At 35.6% G+C, this 23,084-nt stretch overlaps 1 protein-coding gene across 1 annotated transcript in view; it reads right to left on the reverse strand.

The window, feature by feature from the left end:
• Positions 1-23,084, reverse strand: part of RAP1GDS1 (RAP1, GTP-GDP dissociation stimulator 1) — a 143,405-nt gene that overhangs the window by 10,523 nt on the left and 109,798 nt on the right. The window contains exons 5-10 of the mRNA XM_011967247.1: positions 21,910-22,035; positions 15,502-15,645; positions 14,897-15,028; positions 13,619-13,753; positions 12,261-12,386; positions 11,034-11,173 (exon numbers count right to left, since the gene is read on the reverse strand). Coding sequence (XP_011822637.1) covers positions 11,034-11,173; positions 12,261-12,386; positions 13,619-13,753; positions 14,897-15,028; positions 15,502-15,645; positions 21,910-22,035 — 803 coding nt within the window. The remainder of the gene's footprint in view (positions 1-11,033; positions 11,174-12,260; positions 12,387-13,618; positions 13,754-14,896; positions 15,029-15,501; positions 15,646-21,909; positions 22,036-23,084) is intronic.

The raw sequence follows: 23,084 nt of genomic DNA on the forward strand, positions 1-23,084 counted from the left end.
TTTTTCAAATTTGCTAAAATATTTTTAGCAAATATTTTTCAAATTTGCTAAAATATTTTTAGCAAATATTTTTCAAATTTGCTAAAATATTTTTAAAGGGTTTCCTTTATGCTTCCATTTCATAAAAATTTTTTGAGGAAACTATTTTTAGATAGTATCTTTGCTTTGAGCTCAAACTTGTTTAGTGATCAAACATGCTAAATCAATAGAGTCCAAGAACTAAGTTTTTATGGTAGCTGTGTTCTGGCATCTAATACACTTTTTCCCATCAATCTGTTTTAGAAAGCTTTTTCTAACCTCCCCAATTTACTGTTTACTCAGCAACAGTTTATGTGAAACAGATACAGAATTCTTAGTAAAAAATTTTATAAAAATCACAACAGAGCTTGAGAAAAGAATACCACAAGAGATGAACAGATACATATGCAATCATTTAGGGAAGAAGCTTGAACTGTCATTTTGTCCTCTACGTTTCTAATCACACTTAAAAGACCAGTGTAGCAGAAGGAAGAGCAGGGAATGAACTAAGGAAATGTGTACATCAGAAATGAACAGTGCCCTCTCTTTGGCCAGGCATAGCTTCTTTTCATCTCACTTTTCCAGAACAGACACCTGAGTATCTCCTTTTTAAAATTCCTGCCCTCCGGAGAACATCACACACTGGGCCTGTCATGGGATGGGGGGAGGGGAGAGGAATAGCATTAGGAGAAATACCTAATGTAAATGACGAGTTAATGGGTGCAGCAAACCAACATGGCACATGTATACATATGTAACAAACCTGCATGTTGTACACATGTACCCTAGAACTTAAAAAAATTTCCTGCCCTCTCATCAACTACTTCAACAAATGTTTATTGAATAGTTACTCTATGGAATCACTTTGCCTTACAGAATATGGGATAAAAAACAGAAAAAACATTGTATTTGTCATATGTGACAGAATAATACTGATGGCAACCCTTTATAGAGCAAAAACTTCAAACTGGACACTGTACTGAGTAGCTTATAGATATTAGTACATTTTAATCCTGCAGAAAATCCCATTAGCTAGATATCATCTCCTGTTCATATAGATGAAGGAACTGAAGCTCAGATTAAGTCATCTGCCCAAGTTCAGACCATAAGTGGTAAAGCCAACGCTCAAGCCCAGGTAGGATGGCTGATTACTGGGTCTTTGTTCTTAAAAATTCTGGAGATGCTTTGTGCAGTTTGAAACAGTATTTTATTTCATAGTTCTATTCTTATAGAAAGCTAAATTTTAGAATAATATAAAACTAAGGCAAATTATTCATGCTAACAGTTTCATCTATTTAGCATTTGGTCAATTTGCCCTTGATTAGTGAAATCAACCCAGCTTAAGACTGTTGAAAACTGTGTCATATTGATCACAACGGAGTATTTTCAGATAGGCTTTGATTTGAGGTAATTTATAAGATTGCAGGTTGGCATAGCCACTAAGTTGGTGAGCCACTTAACAAAAATTTTCTTTTTCAAGATTGTATCATCAAAGCCTTTTCAATATGGGATTTAAATAAATGTTTGTTGGATGAATGAGCAAATGACTAAATACATTGGTTTAAACAAGTTTTTAGCCTGGTAACTGATAAAGAATTCTCTACTTTTAAAGGGTAAAGAAAAGTGCTGGCTTTGATAGCAGGGAGTTTTTATATTCCTGGTATAAAGGCAACCTATATTCCTCTTTACATTTTTGATGTCTATAACTGGAAGATTCAGGTAGTTGGTCAGCAGTCCTAGACTAGGGCATTCTTTCAAAGAAAGGTGTGACTTTAAGAGCATCAGCACAGGAATACACTGCAAAGGGCTGAGATGACTAAGCGGCATGAAACCTTGTGAGTCAGTGCAAACTTCTGAAGGGTTGAACTCTAAGACGGAATTCAGCGTGGGGCATGATCTTCAAAGTTTAAGAACAACACAAGGAGAGAGCTGTGATTCACATAGCTGGCTAAGGATCTATAGGAATGTAATACATTTGAACCTGGTGTTTAATTATTTTAAAAACTTATTCCAGAACAGCATTTTCCAAAGTATGTCCAGTGTAATAATAGATGCCACCTGCAAAAAGGATCCATGGTCAAACAGTTTGGGAATCAGTGGATTCAAATAAAATTAAAAAGGTTTCTTTAGTATTAATGTGTGCTGTGAATCTCAAAGGCAAAGAAAAAATAATTTACTATTTCCATAACTAATCTACCTATGCAACTCTTTCTTTGTGGAAGATTTCTTGGGATTATAATTTGATGAAACAAACTTGAACTGCTGCTCAAAAGTAGTCATGTCTACTTTAATGTTGGTTAAGTTTGAAAATAACAGCTCTGACCTGGAACTCACGCAATTAATATACTTTATAGTTCTGATTATTAAAGTGTGAGAATCAAGGCTCCTCTGCTGCTTAGCAGCAGTATACTCTCAATTGTAGGAAAGATATATAAAGGTATTGAATTGTAATCCTAAAGTTGTAATATGTAACTATAAAGTTACAATCCTATATAATTTCAAGTTGTTTTCTGCTACACCCCCCCCCCACCCACCTTTTCCTAAAAGGGTACCATGCCATAGCTCTCATCATTCAAAGAACCTGCATGGTGATGGGCATTTGAACTCTGCTTTTGGGGATGGGTGAGAAGTAGGAGGTTAGATAAGGGAAAGGCGGATCTATGATAAAATTCACAGAAGAGCCTCAAAATCTTCAAATTTATTAAATATTATAGCATTTAAATAGTTCTGGCTTCTAAATTCAGATGTTTGTAAGAAGCTGGGATGCATCTTCCTCTGGACATATTTTTGTGTCCATGAATGGTTTGGTTACATAATTCTGTTAGTTGATACTGAAGATACTAGATTAATTAAGGTTTCCATTAGCCTTACTACTACATGTAACAGGAATTTATCTGAGCGTTCCAAATTCAGGTGCCAGGATCATGTCTGTAAATCAGTTAATACAATTATGGTTTGCCAAAACTCTAAACCAAGCGTGTCTTACCTGCGGCCCAGGATGGTTTTGAATGTGGCCCAATACAAATTTGTAGTTTTCTTAAAACATTATGAAATTTTTCTGTGAGTTTTTTAAAAAATTAATTTCCACAGGCTATTGGGGAACAGGTGGTGTTTGGTTACATAAGTAAGTTCTTTAGTGGCGATTTGTGAGATTTTGGTGGACCCATCACCCAAGCAGTATACACTGCACCATATTTGTAGTCTTTTATCCCTCACCCCCTTCCTATCCTTTCCCCTGAGTCCCCAAAGTCCATTGTGTCATTCTTATGTCTTTGTATCCTCATAGCTTAGCTCCCACTTATAAGTGAGAACATATGATGTTTGGTTTTCCACTCCTGAGTTACATAATTGTCTCCAATCTCATCCAGGTTGCTGCGAATGCCATTAATTCATTCCTTTTTATGGCTGAGTAGCATTCCATCATATATATATACACACACACCATAGTTTCTTTTTTTTCTTTCTTTTTTTTTTTTTTTGAGACGAGTCTCGCACTGTCACCCAGGCTGGAGTGCAGTGGAGCGGTCTCGGCTCACTGCAAGCTCTGCCTCTCGGGTTCACGCCATTCTCCTGCCTCAGCCTCCCGAGTAGCTGGGACTACAGGTGCCTGCCACCATGCCTGGCTAATTTTTTGTATTTTTAGTAGAGATGAGGTTTCACCATGTTAGCCAGGATAGTCTTGATCTCCTGACTTCGTGATCTGCCTGCCTCGGCCTCCCAAAGTGTTGGGATTACAGGCGTGAGCCACCATACCAGGCCCCATAGTTTCTTTATCCACTCGTTGATTGATGGGCATTGGGTTGGTCCCACATTTTTGCAAATGTGAATTGTGCTGCTATAAACATGTGCGCAAGTATCTTTTTCGTATAATGACTTCTTTTCCACTGGGTAGATACCCAATAGTGGGATTGCTGGATTAAATGGTAAATCTACTTTTAGTTCTTCAAGGAATCTCCACACTGTTTTCCATAGTGGTTGTATTAGTTTACATTTCCACCAGCAGTGTAGAAGTGTTCCCTATTCACTGCATCCATGCCAACATCTATTATTTTTTGATTTGATTATGGACATTCTTGCAGGGGTAAGGTGGTATGGCATTGTGGTTTTGATTTGCATTTCCCTGATCATTAGTGATGCTGAGCATTTTGTCATGCGTTGGCCATTTGTATATCTTCATTTGAGAATTGTCTATTCATGTGCTTAGCCTACTTTCTGATGGGATTGTTAGTTTTTTTCTTGCTAATTTGTTTGAGTTTACTGTAGCTTCTGGATATTAGTCCTTTGTTAGATGTATAGATTGTGAAGATTTTCTTCTACTCTGTGGGTTGTCTGTTTACTCTGCTGACTGTTCCTTTTGCCATGCAAAAGCTCTTTAGCTTAAGTTCCAGCTATTTACCTTTGTTTTCATTGCATCTGCTTTGGGTTCTTGGTCATGAAATCCTTGCCTAAGCAAATGTCTAGAAGGATTTTTTTCCAATATTATCTTCTACAATTTTTAGTTTCAGGTCTTAGATTTAAGTCCTTGATCCATCTCGAGTTGATTTTTTTTGTGTAAGTGAGAAATGAGGCAACAGTTTTATTCTTCTATGCCAATAATCGCAGCACCATTTGTTCAATATGGTGTCCTTTTGCCACTTTGTTTTTGTTTGCTTTGTCAAAGATCAGTTGGCTGTAAGTATTTGGGTTTATTACTTGGTTCTCTATTCTGTTCAACTGGCCTATGTGCCTATTTTTATACCACTACCATGCTGTTTTGGTGACTGTGGCCTTATGGTATAGTTTGAAATCAGGTAATGTGATGCCTCCAGATTCGTTCTTTTTGTTTAGTCTTGCCTTGGCTATGCAGGCTCTTTTTTGGTTCCATATGAATTTTACAATTGTTTTTTCTAGTTCTGTGAAGAATGATGGTAGTATTTTAACAGGAACTGAATTTGCAGATTGCTTTTGGCTGTATGGTCATTTTTACAGTATTGATTCTACCCATCGGTGAGCACTGGATGTGTTTTCATTAGTTGGTGTGATCTATGATTTTCTTCAGCAGTGTTTTGTAGTTTTCCTTGTAAAACTACATCTCCGTGGTTAGGAATATTCCTAAGTATTTTTATTTTATTTTATTTTATTTTTTGCAGCTAATGTAAAAGAGTTGAGTTCTTGATTTGGTTCTCAGCTTAGTTGCTCTTGGTATATAGGAGAGCTAATTTGTGTACATTAGTTTTGTATCTGGAAACTTTGCTGAATTCTTTTATCAGTTCTAGGAGCTTTATGGAGGACTCTTAAGGGTTTTCTAGGTATACAATCATATCATTAGCAAATAGCAAGAGTTCAACTTCCTCTTTACTGATTTGGATGACCTTTATTTCTTTCTCTTGTCTGATTGCTCTGGCTAGGACTTCCAGTACTGTTGAATAGAAGTGGTGAGAGTGGGCATCCTTATCTTGTTTCAGTTCTCAGAGGGAATGCTTTCAACTTTTTCCCATTCAGTATTATGTTGGCTGTGAGTTTGTCATAGATGGCTTTTATTATATTGAGGTATGTCCCTGGTATGCTAATTTTGCTAAGATTTTTAATTATAAAGAGATGCTGGACTTTGTGGAATGCTTTTTCTGCGTCTATTGAGATGATCATGTGATTTTTGTTTTTAATTCTGTTTATGTGGTATATCACATTTATTCACTTGGGTATGTTAAACCATCCCGGCATCCCTGGTATGAAACCCATTGGATCATGGTGAGTTATCTTTTTTATATGTTGTTGGATTTGGTTAGCTAGTAATTTTGTTAAGGATTTTTGTATCTAAGTTCAGCAGGGATATTGGTCTGTAGTTTTCTTTTTTTGTTATGTCCTTTCCTGGTTTTGGTATTAGGGTGATACTAATCACAGAATGATTTGGGGAGGATTCCTTCTTCTTGTTTTGGAATAGTGTCAATAGGATTGGTACCAATTATTCTTTGAATGTCTGGTAGAATTCAGCTGTGAATCTGTCTGGTCCTGGACATTTTTGTTGGTAATTTTAAAATTACCATTTCAATCTTGTTGCTTGTTATTGGTCTGTTCAGGGTATCTAATTCTTTCTGATTTAAGCTAGCAAGGTTGTATTTCTCCAGGAATTTATCCATCTCCTCTGGGTTTTCTAGTTTTTGCATGTAAAGGTGTTCATAGTAGCTGTGAATGACCTTTTGTATTTCTGTGGTGTCAGTTGTAATATCTCCCATTTCTTTTCTAATTGAGTTTATTTGAATTTTCTTTCTTCTTTTCTTGGTTATGGTCTATCAATCTTACTCATCTTCTCAAAGAATCAGCTTTTTGTTTCATGTATCTTTTGTATTGTCTTTTTTTGTTTCAATTTCATTTAGTTCTGCTCTGATCTTGGTTATTTCCTTTCTTCTGCTGGGTTTGGGTTTGGTTTGTTCTTTTTTCTCTAGTTTCTTGAGGTGTGACCTTAGATTGTATCTTAGTGACCTTTCAGACTTCTTCATGTAGGCATTTCAGGCTATAAACTTTCCTGTTAGCAACACCTTTGCTGTATTCCCAAGGTATTGATAGGTTGTATCATTTATTGTTGTTCAGTTCGAAGAATTTTTAAATTCCCATCTTGATTTCATTGTTGACCCAATGATCATTCAGGAGCAGGTTATTTAATTTCCATGTATTTGCATGGTTTTGAAGGCTCCTTTTGGAGTTGATTTCCAGTTTTATTCCACTGTGGTTTGAGAGAGTACTTGCCATAATTTCAATTTTCTTAAATTTATTGTGGCTTGTTTTGTGGAGTATTACATGGTGTATCTTGGAGAAAAGTTCCATTTGCTAATGAATAGAATGTATATTTTGCAGTTTTGGGTAGAATGTTCTGTAAATACTTGTTAAGTCCATTTGTTCTAGGGTATAGTTTAAATTCATTGTTTCTTTGTTGACTTTTTCTCTTGATAACTTGTTTAATGCTGTCAGTGGAGTACTGAGGTCCCCCACTGTTGTGTTGCTGTCTGTCTCATTTCTTAGGTCTATTGGCAATTGTTTTATAAATTTGGGAGCTCCAGTGTTTGGTGCGTATATATTTAGGATTGTGGTATTTTCCTGTTGGACAAGGCCTTTTATCATTATATAATGTCCCTCGTCTTTTGGAACTGCTGTTGCTTTAAAGTTTGTTTTGCCTGATACAAGAATAGCTATTCCTGTTTACTTTTGGTGTCCATTTACATGGAATGTCTTTTCCCACCCCTCTACCTTAAGTGAGTCCTTACGTGTTGGGTAAGTCTCTTAAAGGCAGCAGATAGTTGGTTAGTAAATTCTTATCTATTCTGCAATTCTGTATCTTTTAGTGGAGCATTTAGGCCATTTACATTCAATGTTAGTATTGAGATGTGAGGTCCTATTCCATTCATCATGCTATCTGTTGCCTGTATACCCTCCCAATTTTTTAAATTGTATTTTTGTTTTGTAGGTCCTGTGAGATTTATGCTTTAAAGAGGTTCTGTTTTGATGTGTTTCCAGGATTTAAGATTTAGGGCTCCTTTTAGCAGTTCTTGTCGTGCTGGCTTGGTAGTGGTGAATTCTCTCAGCATTTGTTTGTCTGAAAAACACTGTATCTTTCCTTCATTTATGAAGCTTAGTTTCACTGGATACAAAATTCTTGGCTGATAATTGTTTTGTCTAAGGAGACTGAAGATAGGGACCCAATAATTTCTAGCATGTAGCGGTTCTGCTGAGCAATCTGCTGTTAAGTTGATAGGTTTTCCTTTATAGGTTACCTTGTGCTTTTGCCTCAGAGCTCTGAAGATTCTTTCCTTTGTCTTAACTTGAGATAACCTGATGACAATATGCCTAGGCAATGATTTTTTTGCAATGAATTTCCCAGGTGTTCTTTGAGCTTCTTGTACTTGGATGTCTAGGTCTCTAGCAAGACCAGGGAAGTTTTCCTTGATTATTCCCCCAAGTATGTTTTCCAAGTTTTTTTTTTTTGAGACAGAGTCTTGGGAGTCCTGCTCTGTCACCCAGGCTGGAGTGCAGTGGTGCGATTTTGGCTCACTGCAACCTCCGCTTCCCAGGTTCAACCAATTCTCCTCCTTCAGCCTCCCTAGTAGCTGGGATTACAGGTGCGTGCCACCATGCCTGGCTAATTTTTGTATTTTTAGTAGAGATGGGGTTTCACCACGTTGGCCAGGCTGGTCTGGAACTCCTGACCACAATGATCCGCCTACGTTGGCCTCCCAAAGTGCTGGGATTAGAGGCGTGAGCCAACGCACTTTTCTAAACTTTTAGATTTCTCTTCTTCTTCAAATGCCAACGGTGTTTAAGATTTTTTTTTGCGTTGTGTGTGTGCGTGTGTGTATGTGTTTTTAAGCTCATCAGCTATTGTTAGTGTTAATGCATTTTATGTGTGGCCCAAGACAATTCTTTTTCCAATATGGCCCAGGGAAATCCAAATGATTATACACTCCTGCAAACCAATGGTGGAGATTCTCTTGGAGTAGAGCAAAAAGATTAAGGGTAATGACTCCAAAGAGCATGGGTGAGTGGGCAAGTTTAGGGAGTGTTAGCTGCACCTCTTCCTATCATGTTTTATTTTGTTGAATGGCATAATCCAATCTGGTGGTTAACCCCAAACTTGGAATTAGCTCTAAAACTACCTCCTCCTTTAATTCTACTTTGAATCTGTCAATTCTACCACCCATATCTTTCTCAATTCTGTCTCTTCTTTTCCATCCTCACTGCTTCTAGTTGAATAACCCATATGAAATTTGTTTCAAAAATGGCTGAGTATCAGCAATTTCAAGTTGCTTAACTCAAAACCTTAATTCAGTCCTTTATCAACTCTCATATATATTTTTGCAATAACTGTTCTTTCTACCCCCTTTAAACCCTAGAGACATCTTTCTAAATAAAACTAAATGGCTGGGTGTGGTGGCTCACACCTGTAATCCCAGCACTTTGGAAGGCTGAGGTGGGCGGATCACCTCAGGTCAGGAGTTCAAGACCAGCCTGACCAAAATGGAGAAACCCTGTCTCTACTAAAAATACAAAATTAGCCGAGCATGGTGGTGTATGCCTGTGATCCCAGCTACTCAGGAGGCTGAGGCAGGAGGACTGCTTGAATCCGGGAGGAGGAGGTTGCAGTGAGTGGAGATCGTGCCATTGCACTCCAGCCCGAGCAACAAGAGTGAAACTCTGTCTCAAAAAAATCCCGAAAAAACAAAAACCCAAATAATGGCAACTTGCTGCTTAAAATCCTTTAAGTGCTCCAGAATTCTCTACAGAATCAAGTCCATACACCTTAACTTGGCATACAATTTACTTAATTCCCAGTTTTCAACCTCTCTGGCCACTGTCTCTCTCCACACTCTATGTTCTAGCAATACTGCTTTATTTGCAGTTTCCTTCTAAAATTATGCTGTTTTACATCTCTGTACTTTTTGTACATCCTGTTGTCTTTGCCTGAAAAGGCCCTTTCCTTCATTCTCTTTCCCTTTCCTCCTGAGAGATTCCTAGTTAGCCCCTAAAATAGCACTCCTTCTATGACACCATCCCAGACCACTCAGACAGTATGTTAGTCTTTCTTTCCTCTGTTACATCCAAATAGCATATGTAGCTTTAATGCTGTACTTAAGCTAGCTGTTTTTACGTCTGTCCCCTCAATAGATAGTTAATTCCTTTATAGAAACACTATTTTGTAGTATTTACACTGCAAGAACTCAAATATTAACTGTTAAATGAACAAATGGGCATGAGAGAACAGTTATGATGGAGAAGGGGTGAAAGGCGTACCAACGAAGCCATTTTGCTATTCTCTCTTGATAACTTCCGCTTTGCCAACATACTACTTGGTCCTGTGTCAGGGAAAATGTATAAGATTTTAGGGTGGTCTGGGTGAGACAGGTAATAGGAAGGTCCTAGTTAACAGCTGCTTTTCCCCAGGGAAAGTTCTCAAGATTTAGCATCTGATGGAGAAGAACACTCCTGAGGCTAACCAGCTGGGATGGCTATTATGGTGAAGTGAATTATTTATATGAAAGAGATTTATACAAGTCAAGAACAGTTTTAGTTTTACGCTTTTTCTCTTGGCATCTTCTTATCTGTTCTAAAAATAAATGAAAACAGCTGGTGGGTTTGAGTTCTAAACTTTCTCCTCATATATAATCACTACTGAAGTTGTACAAGAGAAATGACTGAAAGGGTCACCTTAGAAAACAGTATTAAAGGCTGGGCATGATGGCTCATGCCTGTAATCCCAGCACTTTGGGAAGCCGAGGCAGGCGGATCATGAGGTCAGGAGTTCGAGGCCAGCCTGGCTAACATGGTAAAACCCCATCTCTACTAAAAATACAAAAATTAGCCGAGCGTGGTGGCGCCTGCCTGTAATCCCTGCTACTCTGGAGGCTGAGGCAGGAGAATTGCTTGAACCTGGGAGGTAGAGGTTGCAGTGAGCCGAGGTTGTACCACTGCACTCTAGCCTGGGCGACAGAGCAAGACTCAGTCTCAAAAAAAAAAGAAAGAAAAGAAAAAAACAGTATTTAAAAAATTTAAAAATCATATAATCTAGATACTAAATCAGCTGCTGAACTGCTGGCCTGGGTACTCACTATTGTGATCTTTGAAACAGCTCATCTGTTCATTTATTGGTTATCTACCATGTGCCAGAAAGCTGCACAGTCACAAGAATGGATTTTTTTCTAACTCTGTGAGCTCTGGACATCATATACTATCTAGATATCATTTAATTTCTAAATTCTAAATATCAGTAGCCTGCATGGTCAATGCCCGGCACAAAGAAATGTTTGACACTAATGCTGGTAATGGTGGTGGTAAAAGTAATAACAACAATAGCACCAGCAACAGTAACCTCCATTTACTGAGTGTTTCCTATATCCCATGTACCAGCTAAGCACATTATACACGTGATCTCACTGAATCTTCACAATACTTTCAGGTAAATATTATCCCAGTTGTTAGGACCTACAATGCTGGGTTTCTGAAAAAGACGCTCTGAAGTTTTCTAGTGAACAGTTTCCTCTGGAACTTACTTTTGATTTACTGTGTCGTATAAGGGCAGACAGCAGTCTGTTTGACTCCCCCATCACACCAGCATGATCTTTGGCTTCACACCATTCCACCAAACGCTCCACTAACTTAACATTCTTTCCCAGTTGTTCAGCAGCTTCTGCTATAGGAAAGAAGGCAAACCAAGGAATGAATCACTAACAGACAATCAGCTGAAGTAATTCGTAAAGATTTAAGAGTGTGAAGGAGAAATACATCTAAAAAAACACAGCACAACAATTTCATTAAAGCTAGAACTGCAAATATTCCTTATGTGACGGGCTATTTGCCTTTTTCTGTAACATTGTGAAATTTTATAGAAAATACAAAAACAAATGATTTCATACTCTTTTGGTTAAGCCTGCTAGTCTGTTAGTGCTCTGGCAGACTATAATGCAGGGTTCTTAGAAGGACTCTATGCAATCAATATAGAAAAGGGTTTAGAATTTAGAAATAAGTAAATAAACATAATTCATTCCTAGGAGTGGTTCTGACTGCTGTTTCTGCAAATAGAAAAATGCTCTCCCTGCCACAAGACAAATTTTTAAGATTTTTGACTGTCACAATAATGAAATTTGATTTCAAAGCCAAGGTGAAAATGGGTATAGAATGCCAAAACACAACACCCTCCCCCGAAATTGATAATAAAGCAAACTAAAACCAGGATTATAAGAATTAATAAGGACAGATACAGTATAATTTCTACTTAAAGTCAATAATAGGCTGGGCGTGGTGGCTCACACCTGTAATCCCAGCACTTTGGGAGGCTGAAGTGCGTGGATCGCTTGAGGCCAGGAGTTCAAGAGCAGCCTGGGCAACAAGCCCCATCTCTAGTGAAATTCCAAAAACAATTAGCCAGGAGATGTGGAGCATGCCTGTAATCCTAGCCACTCAGGAGGCTGAGGCAGGAAAATTGCTTGAACCCAGGAGGTGGAAGTTGCAGTGAGCTGAGGTCACACCACTGCACTCCGGCCTGGGTGACAGAACAAGACTCTGTCTCAAAAATAAATAAATAATAGTTATAAATAAATAGTCAATTATAACAAGCACAAAAATTAACAAATGGAGTTCCAAAACTAATTTTTTAATCTTTTATTTGCTATTTTTTATGATTACATAATCTTGAAAGCGAGAAACAAGTCTTTTTTCAACTAGAAGCACATTAAGACTATCATACCAAAAATGCAAGTTGGGGAAAACATTTCTTTTACCTTGTGCATCTATTAACATTCTTAATGTTCCCAGAAGTTTGAACTGAACAGGGGGCATTTCAGATTTAAGAAATTTCAAAACTGCCTCTGTGACCCCAGCTGATAACATCTTTGCTTTATTTATAACTGTAGAAAAAGAGAGACTATGGTTAAAATGGTATTAGCATTCCTGTTGATAAACATTCAATTCAATACAGGTTTATTGAGTGTCTTTAAGATCCATGTTATATTTTTCCATTTAGAAACAATTCTGTCACTTTTTTGTCAATTTTAAGAATGGAATTCAGTTGTTTATGTGTGTGTCCGTATCCTATTTGTGTATAAGCGGATAACAGACAATATCATAATTTTTATGACAATATCATGGCTTTTTAAACCCAATCCAAAACATTTACTTACACAGTTACCCTCTTACAACAATAAAGCACAATTCCGTTTTTGATCCAACTGTGTTAATATAAATGTTATAGACATTAATAAATGTTACTATCCTATATAAACCAAATGAATTCAAATGGATTAGATCATCATGTAATTGTACTATTTCATCTAACCAAAAATTTATTTTTAGAAAGTAGAATAAAAGAATAGTTTTAACTATCTTTTGTTGTATTTTCCATAATAATGTGATTTCATGACTTCCAAAGGCACATTAAGGCTATTTTAAAATATTGTACGTCTGCTCATGGAAAAACACCACCAACAACTGAAAGTCATTCTTGAGGGGACTCTGTTAATTGATGTCATTATTCTACCTCAACTAAAGATACTTAAGGCCTGGTGCAGTAGCTCTCACCTGTAATCCCGGCACTTTGGGAGGCCAAGGTGGGCGGACTGCTTGAGCCCAGGAGTTCAAGACCAGTCTAAGCAACATAGTGAGATCCTGTTTCTACAAAAAATAAAAAATCAGCTGGGCATGGTGGCACATGCCTGCAGTCCCTGTTACTCAGGAGGCTGAGATGGGAGGATAACTTGAGCCCAGAAGGTAGAGGCTGTGGTGAGCCAGGATTGCATCACTGCACTCTAGCCTGGCTGACAGAGTGAGAGCCCCATCTCAAAAAAACAAAAACAAAAAACCGCAAAAAAGCTTAACTATATAACATGATGAAAATCTAAGAATTCACAAAAGGTAACAGGATATCTGAATGAAGGCAGAGATTATTCTTGTACAGTCTCACAAAACTTATTTAACATATGATCTCCATTTATTAGCATGAAAAAATGTAAACAATGTGAAGACTATTTTTTCTTTTTAATTTTCTTCATCAGAGCAGGTTCACAAATCACATACAGTAAATAGCTTCCCCAAATGATGGATTTTATTTTTTACATAGCTGCCTTCTATTCTTAAGTCTTACCTGGAATGGCCAGGTTTCTGAGGGCACTTAGTGCTGCATGCTGTACTGTTACATTTCCATCTTCTACATGTCTGTCCAGTAAATCCATAAGTTTTTCTACAATCCCATTGTCTACCATATGAATACAATTTCCATCTAAAAAAAAAACCACACATCTTTTTCTTCCTCTTTAAAATATCTATAAATATCTTATAATACTGATGTCTGGCTATTATCTACATTAGGGAAAATGGAGGCATACAATAAAATGAATTCCAAATCTTTCTCCCATCAGATTTATAGGTTCTTCTGTTCACTGAGTGAGAAGTATTATAAAAATTCTTAAACTAGATAAAATTTTAAAAATCAGAAAAATTACCAGAAAAATCTTCAGTTTAGAGCCAGATAATATATCAGAAGTAGAAACACATGGTTAGATTGTCCAATATTTTTCATTTATTGTGATGCTTGTGTTCTCCCAATGTTATAGTGATAGTACTCTACCTTTTGCTATCATGGCTGATACCTAAATTATTTTTCAAACATTTACAAAGCAGAGAGAATATTATAATGAACCACTATTTACCCCATATCTAGTTTCAATAATTATCCATATTATGGCACTCTTACCTCCATTATTAGGGAGTCACTCCCAAAAAGGAGGAGTAAAAATAGAGTAAGTCAGCCATTATAATATATACCAACAGTTCGTATTGGAAGATGATTAAACTAAAAAGAAAAATAAACTGTATTTCCTAGACATAGTATATTTCATGAGGAACATAAGAATTAGTTTCTAGACTGTATTTGAGTTTTTTAGTAGTGCCAGATTTCATAACATAGAAGTCTGGTGCCCCCTAAAATACTATTAAACTAAATTAAACATTCTACACACAGCCAAGGGATTATTCATACTTAAGTTTTATGGGCATAAAAGTATAAGTTGAGGCACAATAATCCTAGAATGAATACTCAATAATTAGATCCAAAATAAAATCACTAGGCAAAAGAAAGCATATGTATACTAGAATGGGATTCAAACTTACTAAGCTCTGAAATGCCAAGTATTCAAAAGAAGCACTTCATGATCTTTAAACTATTAGAATTTAGTTGAATTGCATAAAATATGTAATTTGTTAGGAATGTCACTATAAGTATTTCAGATTTCTGAAAAGTTAGCAGCATTATACACATATTACAGAACTTCTAAACTGTTCCAGTTTTAGTATATGTGACGGCAAAGCAAAAATAAACAAATACAGAGTATTTGACTAACAAAGGAGGAACTAATATGCTTACCATTTCTGGCAAAATTTGCAATTGCCAATGCTCCAGCAAGCTGTAGCTGGTGGTTATTTGATGGAATCCAAGAAAGTACCCTTTGAAATACACTGCCTTTTCCTCCTTCAAATAACTTCTGCATGGATTCATCTGGAGGTAAATGAAACAAATAGTTAAGCATGAGAAAACTAAGAGTAACAAATTCATATTCTTAGGTGAATATCCAACTGGGAAACTCATACTTCACAAACTGTTACATTCATAATAGGAAAAGTAATGATTCTTTTTATAATAAACTTTTAATAGATACTAGACAATAGAGTTTAGCATTTTTCTAGTCCAAGTCCTAGGGAGCCATCTAGCTTTTCTTTAGTCCCTTGGTGCCAAAGCTATCTCTTCTATGGGACAGCTCTTCAAACGTTGGAAGATGGTGAAGACACTTCTTTTTCGGGTTCGTTATGTCTGGTTCTATCAATGACATGTTTAAGATGTCAAAATCATCACCTCAACAGCAGGTGAGATAGGAATATGAGAAAATGCCTAGGGTAGTATTTACAGAAGAGACAATAAATTAAAAAAAATCTGAAAACAACATTCTTTGGCTGGCATAAATTACAGCTCACCTCCAAGAAGTAATAAAACCATGAGATCTGAACCAGTTTTGAGCTCAGTAATATCATCTTCTTTGTCACTATCCACTTTTTGCTGAACAATCTCTAGTAGACACTCTACCAGGCCTGCTTCAACCAGCTGTAGTTTAATAGCATCTAAAGAACAATGTGAACAAAATAATCAAACTCTGAGATAAAATAGGAGCTCTGGTATAAGAAATCCATTATAAAGAATTATAAGAAACTAAGAAAATGCATGATTTAGATAATACATTTTTGAAACTCAAATCTTCAAAGTAAACTATCTTGACAGTTCAGTTTAAACATACAAAAAACTTTATTTCATGTTTCCATTTGAAATTGTCACATTTTTCACAATGTCTTGCAGCATCTAAACAAATTGATACTCAGCTCTGAAGGCAACTAGTGTTACTCCACTATTACTCTAGAACCCTGTTTTCTGTTGTTTAAGGTGTTTATCAAGACAATACGTGCACAGCCGAACATAGACCCTCATCAGTAATTCTAATTTTGCCCTTTGCCTTGTGATCTTTACTGCCCTTTAATCTTTGTGACCTACTCCCTGTATACCCCTTCCCCTTTTGAAATCCCTAATAAAAACTTGCTGGTTTTGTGGCTCAGGAGACATCACAGACCTACCGATATGGGATGTGGAGGCCCAGCTGTAAAATTCCTCTGTTTGTATTCTTTCTCTTTATTTCTCAGATGGGCCAACACTTAGGGAAAACAGAAAGAACCTACATTGAAACATTGGGGGCTGGTTCCCCAGATAGATACACCTTACTCATCTTTGTATTTTAACCTAAACTGGCCTATCTAAATGCTTTGAGTGTACTTGATACGCCTTAAGATAAATGCTAATCAACTGACATGAAAAATACATTTGCAACACAAATTTTTTGTTTAAGAGACAGCATCTTGCTCTGTTGCCCGGGCTGCAGTGCAGTGGTGTGATCATAGCTCATTGCATCCTTGAATTCCTGGGCTCAAGCAATACTCCTATCTCAGCCTCCTGAGTAGCTGGGACTAAAAGTGCATGCCACCATGCCTGGCTAATTTTTAAACTTTTTTGTAGAGAAAGGGTCTCACTATGTTGCCTAGGCTGGGCTTGAACTCCTGGCCTCAAGCAGTCTTCCTGCCTTGGTCTCTCAAAGTGCTAGGATTACAGGCATGAGCCACTACCTGGCCAGAAACTTTTAAATTTAAATTTTATTTTTTTAGTTGGATTTTATTTTAGTCATTGGTTTCCCTAAGCTGTATATGCATCCATATATGGCAATGGCAGCTTCACCTTATCATTTAGGAAAAATAAAGACTTGTAAAAATAAATACTTAAGACTTTCAGGCAATTTTAATGTGTTAAAATTTGGCATTTTTGAATCACTAGGATCACTGATCTTCTTTTGAATATTATCTCAGAATACACAGAGTATTCAACCTGGAATTTTTCTTTAAAAGGTATACTTGCACTGTGCCATGCTAAAAGTAGGGCGTTTCCTTGGTTACAGAATGCTAGGGCTAGAGATGTGTGGCGACTAGAATTAAAAACTATGATGAAAAAACCTTAAAAATACTAAAAACCTTGAACTACACAAATCCCTACTTCTACTGAAATCACTCTCCTTTGTGTACTGAGAAAATCAAGGATGATACATGCAAAAAATTAGTCCAAAAATATGCCTTCAATGGTATCATTCTATCCATTGTGCAATTATAAAACAGATGTGAAGGCACAGGGGAAAACAGTAATAAACATATTGTTATTTTGAAATACTGCAAGGAAAGTTACAGGTAATTTTATGGCATAAAAGTGACTGAAGGTCACAATAAAGTTTTCACTTTGCCAAAACACCAATGAGATGAAAAACCAATTTCTCCCTAAAACATAGGACCTAAGACATTTAAGAAATTTTAAATGTGTCAATATTGTAGTTTTAAAATTTTAATCAATTATTTTTTTTGAGACAGGGTCTTGCTGTGTTGCCCAGGCTGGTCTTGAACTCCTGGGGTCAAGCAATCCTCCTGCCTTGGCCTCTGAAAGTGCTGGAATTACAGGTATAAGCCATCACACCCAGCCTAAATGTGTCAATGTTAAAGTTTACAGATGATCTCATAATTTGACTGAAATCAAATACTTGAAAACAAATATATGGAAGGCTTAAACTACCTTAAATAGGATTAGCAACACATTCTGCCAAAGCAGACAGCCCAGCACATTTACCAAAACCATTCTGTCCAAGGACATATATCTTTATCACCACTGTTTACACACACATGTATAAATGTACACATGTATGTATCACGTATGCATCATATACAGGTATTTAAAAACTTTTTTTAAAGAGTGGAAGAAAACCACAAATGCAGAGCAGTGCATAAAATATGCAAGTTAAGTTTAATATATTATTAGAAAGCAAATAACCATGGATCTATCACCTAGATTAAGAAATTCATTACCAACAACTCAGGAAGCCTATCTCTACATTTCTGTTTCTGATAACAAACCCCTTCCTTCATTCATCTCAAATTATCTTGATTATTATGGCAATCACTTCTATACTTTCGTTTTACCAAGTAAACAATCATTCCTAAAAACTACAATTTAGTTTTACTTTTTTTTTTACTTTATATAAATTGAATCATACAATATGTATTTTTCAGTGTTGGCTTTTTTCTTTCAACATGATGAGATTCATCCACAGTAATAGTTATAGCTGTCTTCATTCCTTTTCATAACTCTATATTTTTCCATTATATTAATATCCTATGATTTATTCATTCTGTTAATGGATATTGGTTTCCAATTTTTCATTATAAATAATGCTGCTCTGAACATTCCTGTGTGTGTGTATATATATATATTCCTGTGTGTGTATATATATACACACACACACACAAACACACGTACATACACATATATATGGGCATCAAATTGTTCATAATATCCTCTTAATAGCTGTAAGACCTGTGGTAAGGTCTCCTCCTCTTGCATTCTTAATTTTGGTTAATTATGCTTTCTCTCCCTTTTCATTTATGAATCTGACTAGGGGTTTATCAATTCCAATGTCTTTTCAGACTCAACTGTAGCAATTATATGTTTGTGTTGCACTGTATGTTTTCCATTTTATTTCAGCTCTTTACATTTCCTTCCTTCTGCTTATTATTATTATTTTTTAAAATTTCAATAGCTTTAGTGGTACAAGTGGTTTTTGGTTACATGGATGAATAATATAGTGGCAAAGTCTAGGATTTTTAGGGCACCCATCATTGAATAGTGTACACTGTACCCAAAAAGTAGTTTTTTACTCCTCACCCCCTCATCTCACTCCCTCCATCCTTCTGTCTCCAAAGTCCATTCTACCACTCTGTATGCCTTTGTGTACCTAGAGCATAGCTCCCACTTATGAGAACAGGTGACATTTGGTTACTTCACTTAGAATTAATGCCGTCCAATTAAGTTGCTGCAAAAGACATTATTTCATTCTTTTTTATAGCTGAGTAGTATTCCATGGTATGTGTGTGTGTGTGTATACACAACCCATTTTCTTTATCCACTCATCCACTGATGGACACTTAGGTTGATTCCCTATCTTTTCTTCTGCTTTTTAAAAGAATATATATTACTTGTGGATTTTGTCAACATTGTTGTATTTTATTCCAGTTAACTACTAAATTTTTTTTTTGTAGATTTAGGGAGTACAAGTGAAGATTAACAAAATTAATAGACTACTAGCTACATTAACCAAAAAAAGAGAAGATTCAAATAAGCACAATCAGAAACAATAAAGGTGACATTATAGCTGCTACCACAGAAATACAAAAGATTATCAGAGACTACTATGAGCATATTCACACAAATTGGGAGGTGAGGATTGAAAAGTTACCTTTTGGGTTTTTGGGTTTATATTTTCTTTCCCCTAAATTCCTGAGATGAATACTGAGCTCATTGATTTTAGTTCTTTTCCTTTTCTAATAAAAGCATTTTGAGCAAAATATTTCCCTCTGAATAGGGCTTTACTTGTATCATGTAAGATTTGAGATAGACTATTTTCATTTTTACTACTAGAAAAATTTCTAATTTCCATTACAACTCTTTTTTGACCTCTGAGGTATTGGAAGTATATTTCCTACTATGTAAACATACAGAGATTTCCTGGTTTTCTTTTTATAAATGGTTACTAGACAACTCACTTAGGTCAAAGAAATACTTTGTATGATAGCAATCTTTTGAAATTTCTTTCTTTCATGACAAGTATACATGTTCTTAAATGTTTCATATGTACTTGAAAGAACTCTGTAGTTGAAGTGTTCTAAAATAAGTCCATTAAATCAATTGTCTTAATCATTTTCAAATTTTCTATAACTTTATTCTTCTATCTTATTCTATAAATTACTGAAAGAGGTATTAAAATTTCTCAATTTCTGTGGATCTGTCTATTTCTCTTCATAGTTCTGAATGTTTTTGCTTTGTATGTTTTGGGATAATGTATGATGGTCATTTTTTTTCTAGGTAAATTGGATCTTTTATTACTAAAGTCACCCTCTTTATCCCTAGCAAGTCTTTTCATCTTAAAATATTTTACTTGATATTAATATAACTACCCCAGCCTTCTTTAGGTTCCAGTGGTACATTTTTTCCATCCTATTATTCTCAATCTTTTAAATCTCCTATTTAATAAGTATTGCTTAAGTAGTATAACTGTTTATTTTAAAACACAAGTGACAAATGGTCTTTTAATTAGAGCATTTAGGCCACATTTAACATAATTACTGAAATACTGTGTCTTAAAACTGCACTTCTTATGTTCTATTTGTCCTCTATAATTCATGTTCCTTTTTCTTTCTTCTTTTTTCTTGTTTTGCATTGCTAGGGTATTAAAAAATCTTTCTGTAAGTCCCTTCCATTTGTTCAGTTTGTTTGGTAGTTATACATGATTTTTAAAAATTACTTTAGTAGTCACCTTAAAAGTTGAAGTGACTAAATAACCAGAGTCTTCCAGATAACACAAGTGTCTTAGGACTCTAACTCCTTTTACCTCTCTTCTTATTTATATGCTCAGTTTGTGGTATATTTTAAATCATATAATTGTACATTGTAAACTTCACAGTAAGTTATTTTTCAAATATATTCAATGTTCATAAGATTTACCTACATATTCACTGGTTTTTTTGGTCTTTATTCTCCCCTGCATCTGTATCACTTTCCTTCTGACAAACCACATTTATAACATCTGGCTTCCATTGTTGCTGTTGAGAAGGTAGCTGTCAGACAAACTGTTGTTACTTTGAAGATAATGATTTTGGTCATTGGTTTTCTACATTTTCAGTATGAGGAATCTAGATATGGATTTCTGTTTATCGTATTTTGGGTTTAAAGAGCTTCTTGGATCTTTGCATTTTCATAATTTCTGATAAATTCCCTGCCAAAATTTCTTCAAATATTGCCTCTGCACACTCCCCTCCCCACCTTCTCTACTCTCCTTTTGGGACTCCAAAAAATGCATATGAGAATGTCTCACTTTATCCTCTGACCTCTTATTCTCTTTTATGTAAATAGGTTCTTTTTTCATTTTAGTTCATATTGGATTTCTTTCCAACCCATTTTCCACTTCACTGGTTCTTTAATTCAACAGTATCTATTAAATCTGCTATTAAGCCCCCCACTGGATTCTTAACTTTGGTTGTATTTTTCAATTCAGAAATTTCCATTTATTTCATTCTTAAATCTGCTACGTCACTTTTTAAAAATAGTTTTCAGTTTCCTTCTAAATTATTTAAGCTTACTTTTACCTCTTTGAACACAATAAGTATACTTGTTTTGAATTAGTGTCTAATAATTCCAGTATCTGAAGATTTGCTGCCTATTCTTGCTTATAATGTTTTGTCTCATGTATTAACATCTGATCCTCTTTGAGTATGTGCTAGACATTATATTTGAAAAATTACTAATATGGAATGGTTTGTTTCCTCTGACTCATTCTTATTTCTGCGATGCATCTCTTAAGATTTTTGTGCCCAAAGAAGAGAGTGATTAACCACTATCTTCGCTGTTGGCAGGCCTGAGACTCCAACTTTTATCCCCTTTGCTTTACAAGTGTATAGAAGTAGAGGTCAGCCTCGCAGCTGCCTTTTCCAGAATGGCACAAGAATGTGTTAGCTACAGAAGTATCTTTTCTAAGATTTTAAAATCAAAGGAACCTGGAAAGTTGCTTTGGCCAATGTAGATATAGTTACGGAGTAGATAACATAGCTAATTATCTAAAGTTAGAGATATGCAAAATAAAACATATCACTAATAAAGAATGGTTTTGAGTCAAATGGCTGGCAATTAAATAATATTAGGAAAAAAATTTAAAGTATACATGATTGAAAATCCAAAGGTGCATTTATTTTTCTCACCATTTTCTGCCAATGGAGCAAGAACTTCAAAAATCATTTCTCTCTTATCATGTTCTATTTGTTTCTTGAAGAGTTTTACTAGCTCTTCAGCAATGTTTGTACTGGCAAACTGTTCTTTACTGGACTCTGTAAAATAAAAAAGAAAAACTTAAACCAAATTAAGCCCAGAAACTGTTTTCTATTACTTTCAATACTTGGTCATTTTGTACCATTACTGATAAATACAAATACTCTTCAAATATAGGAACAATCAAATGCATTTTTAATGTCCCTGAAAAGGAAAAATGTCTAAGGTTTTAGAGAAAATGTTCTGACCTAATTATATTTGGGCTATAAAAAAAGGTTCTCTAGCATAACATATAGGTAATCACGGCAACAATAAAATTACTAAGTCATAAATTCACAGTTTTAAGGATTTTAGTCAAAGACGAAAAATTTCTCATAACATTATATTCTATATGGATGAATTAAAGGTGACTTATCTTTAGTATCATTAAAGTGCCATGTTTTCTACCCTGGTCCTGACGTATCCACTATTGAAGACTAATTCTGCATGAGTAATTGGAGTTTCATTCCTTCCTGCCTCTCAGCATCTCCAAACTCTCCTAGAGCCTCACCATTGATCAGCATTTATATATACTTTGGTATTTCTCACATAAAATATATTTAAAACAAACATCCTCCCCCAATCAACCTCTATTAACTACCATTCAATCTCATTTTCACTTTTACAAACAAGTTTCTGATAACATTGTCTATATACACTGCCTCTACTCTCTCAACTCATATGCATTACTAAATCTACTAGTTTTGGCCTACCTGCCTCTACACTCAGCAATCTCTTAATAATCGTTCCTCCTTCTCCACAAGACCTCTATAAATTCTAGTTCCTTAGGATTCGTCCTTTGCTTTACGTTCTCAGTCCTTATTCTCACCTGAGGCTATCTAATTGTCTTCCATGGCATCAAACAGCATCTCTGTGTTGATATTTATACAACATAAATATTCACAACCCTCTTCTGGACATCAGGCTATTTATTTAACTGCCCATTTGACATCTCTACTTGAGTATCTCTCTAGCATTCTAAACTCAATACCGAAAAGGGGCTTTCGACATACTCTGAAATCTTCTTCCTCCAGTGTTCCCTCAACTCAGTATATGAACACTACGTCTA

The sequence above is a fragment of the Mandrillus leucophaeus genome, unplaced genomic scaffold, assembly GCF_000951045.1.
Source record: "Mandrillus leucophaeus isolate KB7577 unplaced genomic scaffold, Mleu.le_1.0 Scaffold795, whole genome shotgun sequence".
NCBI classification, from domain to species: Eukaryota; Metazoa; Chordata; class Mammalia; order Primates; family Cercopithecidae; genus Mandrillus; species Mandrillus leucophaeus.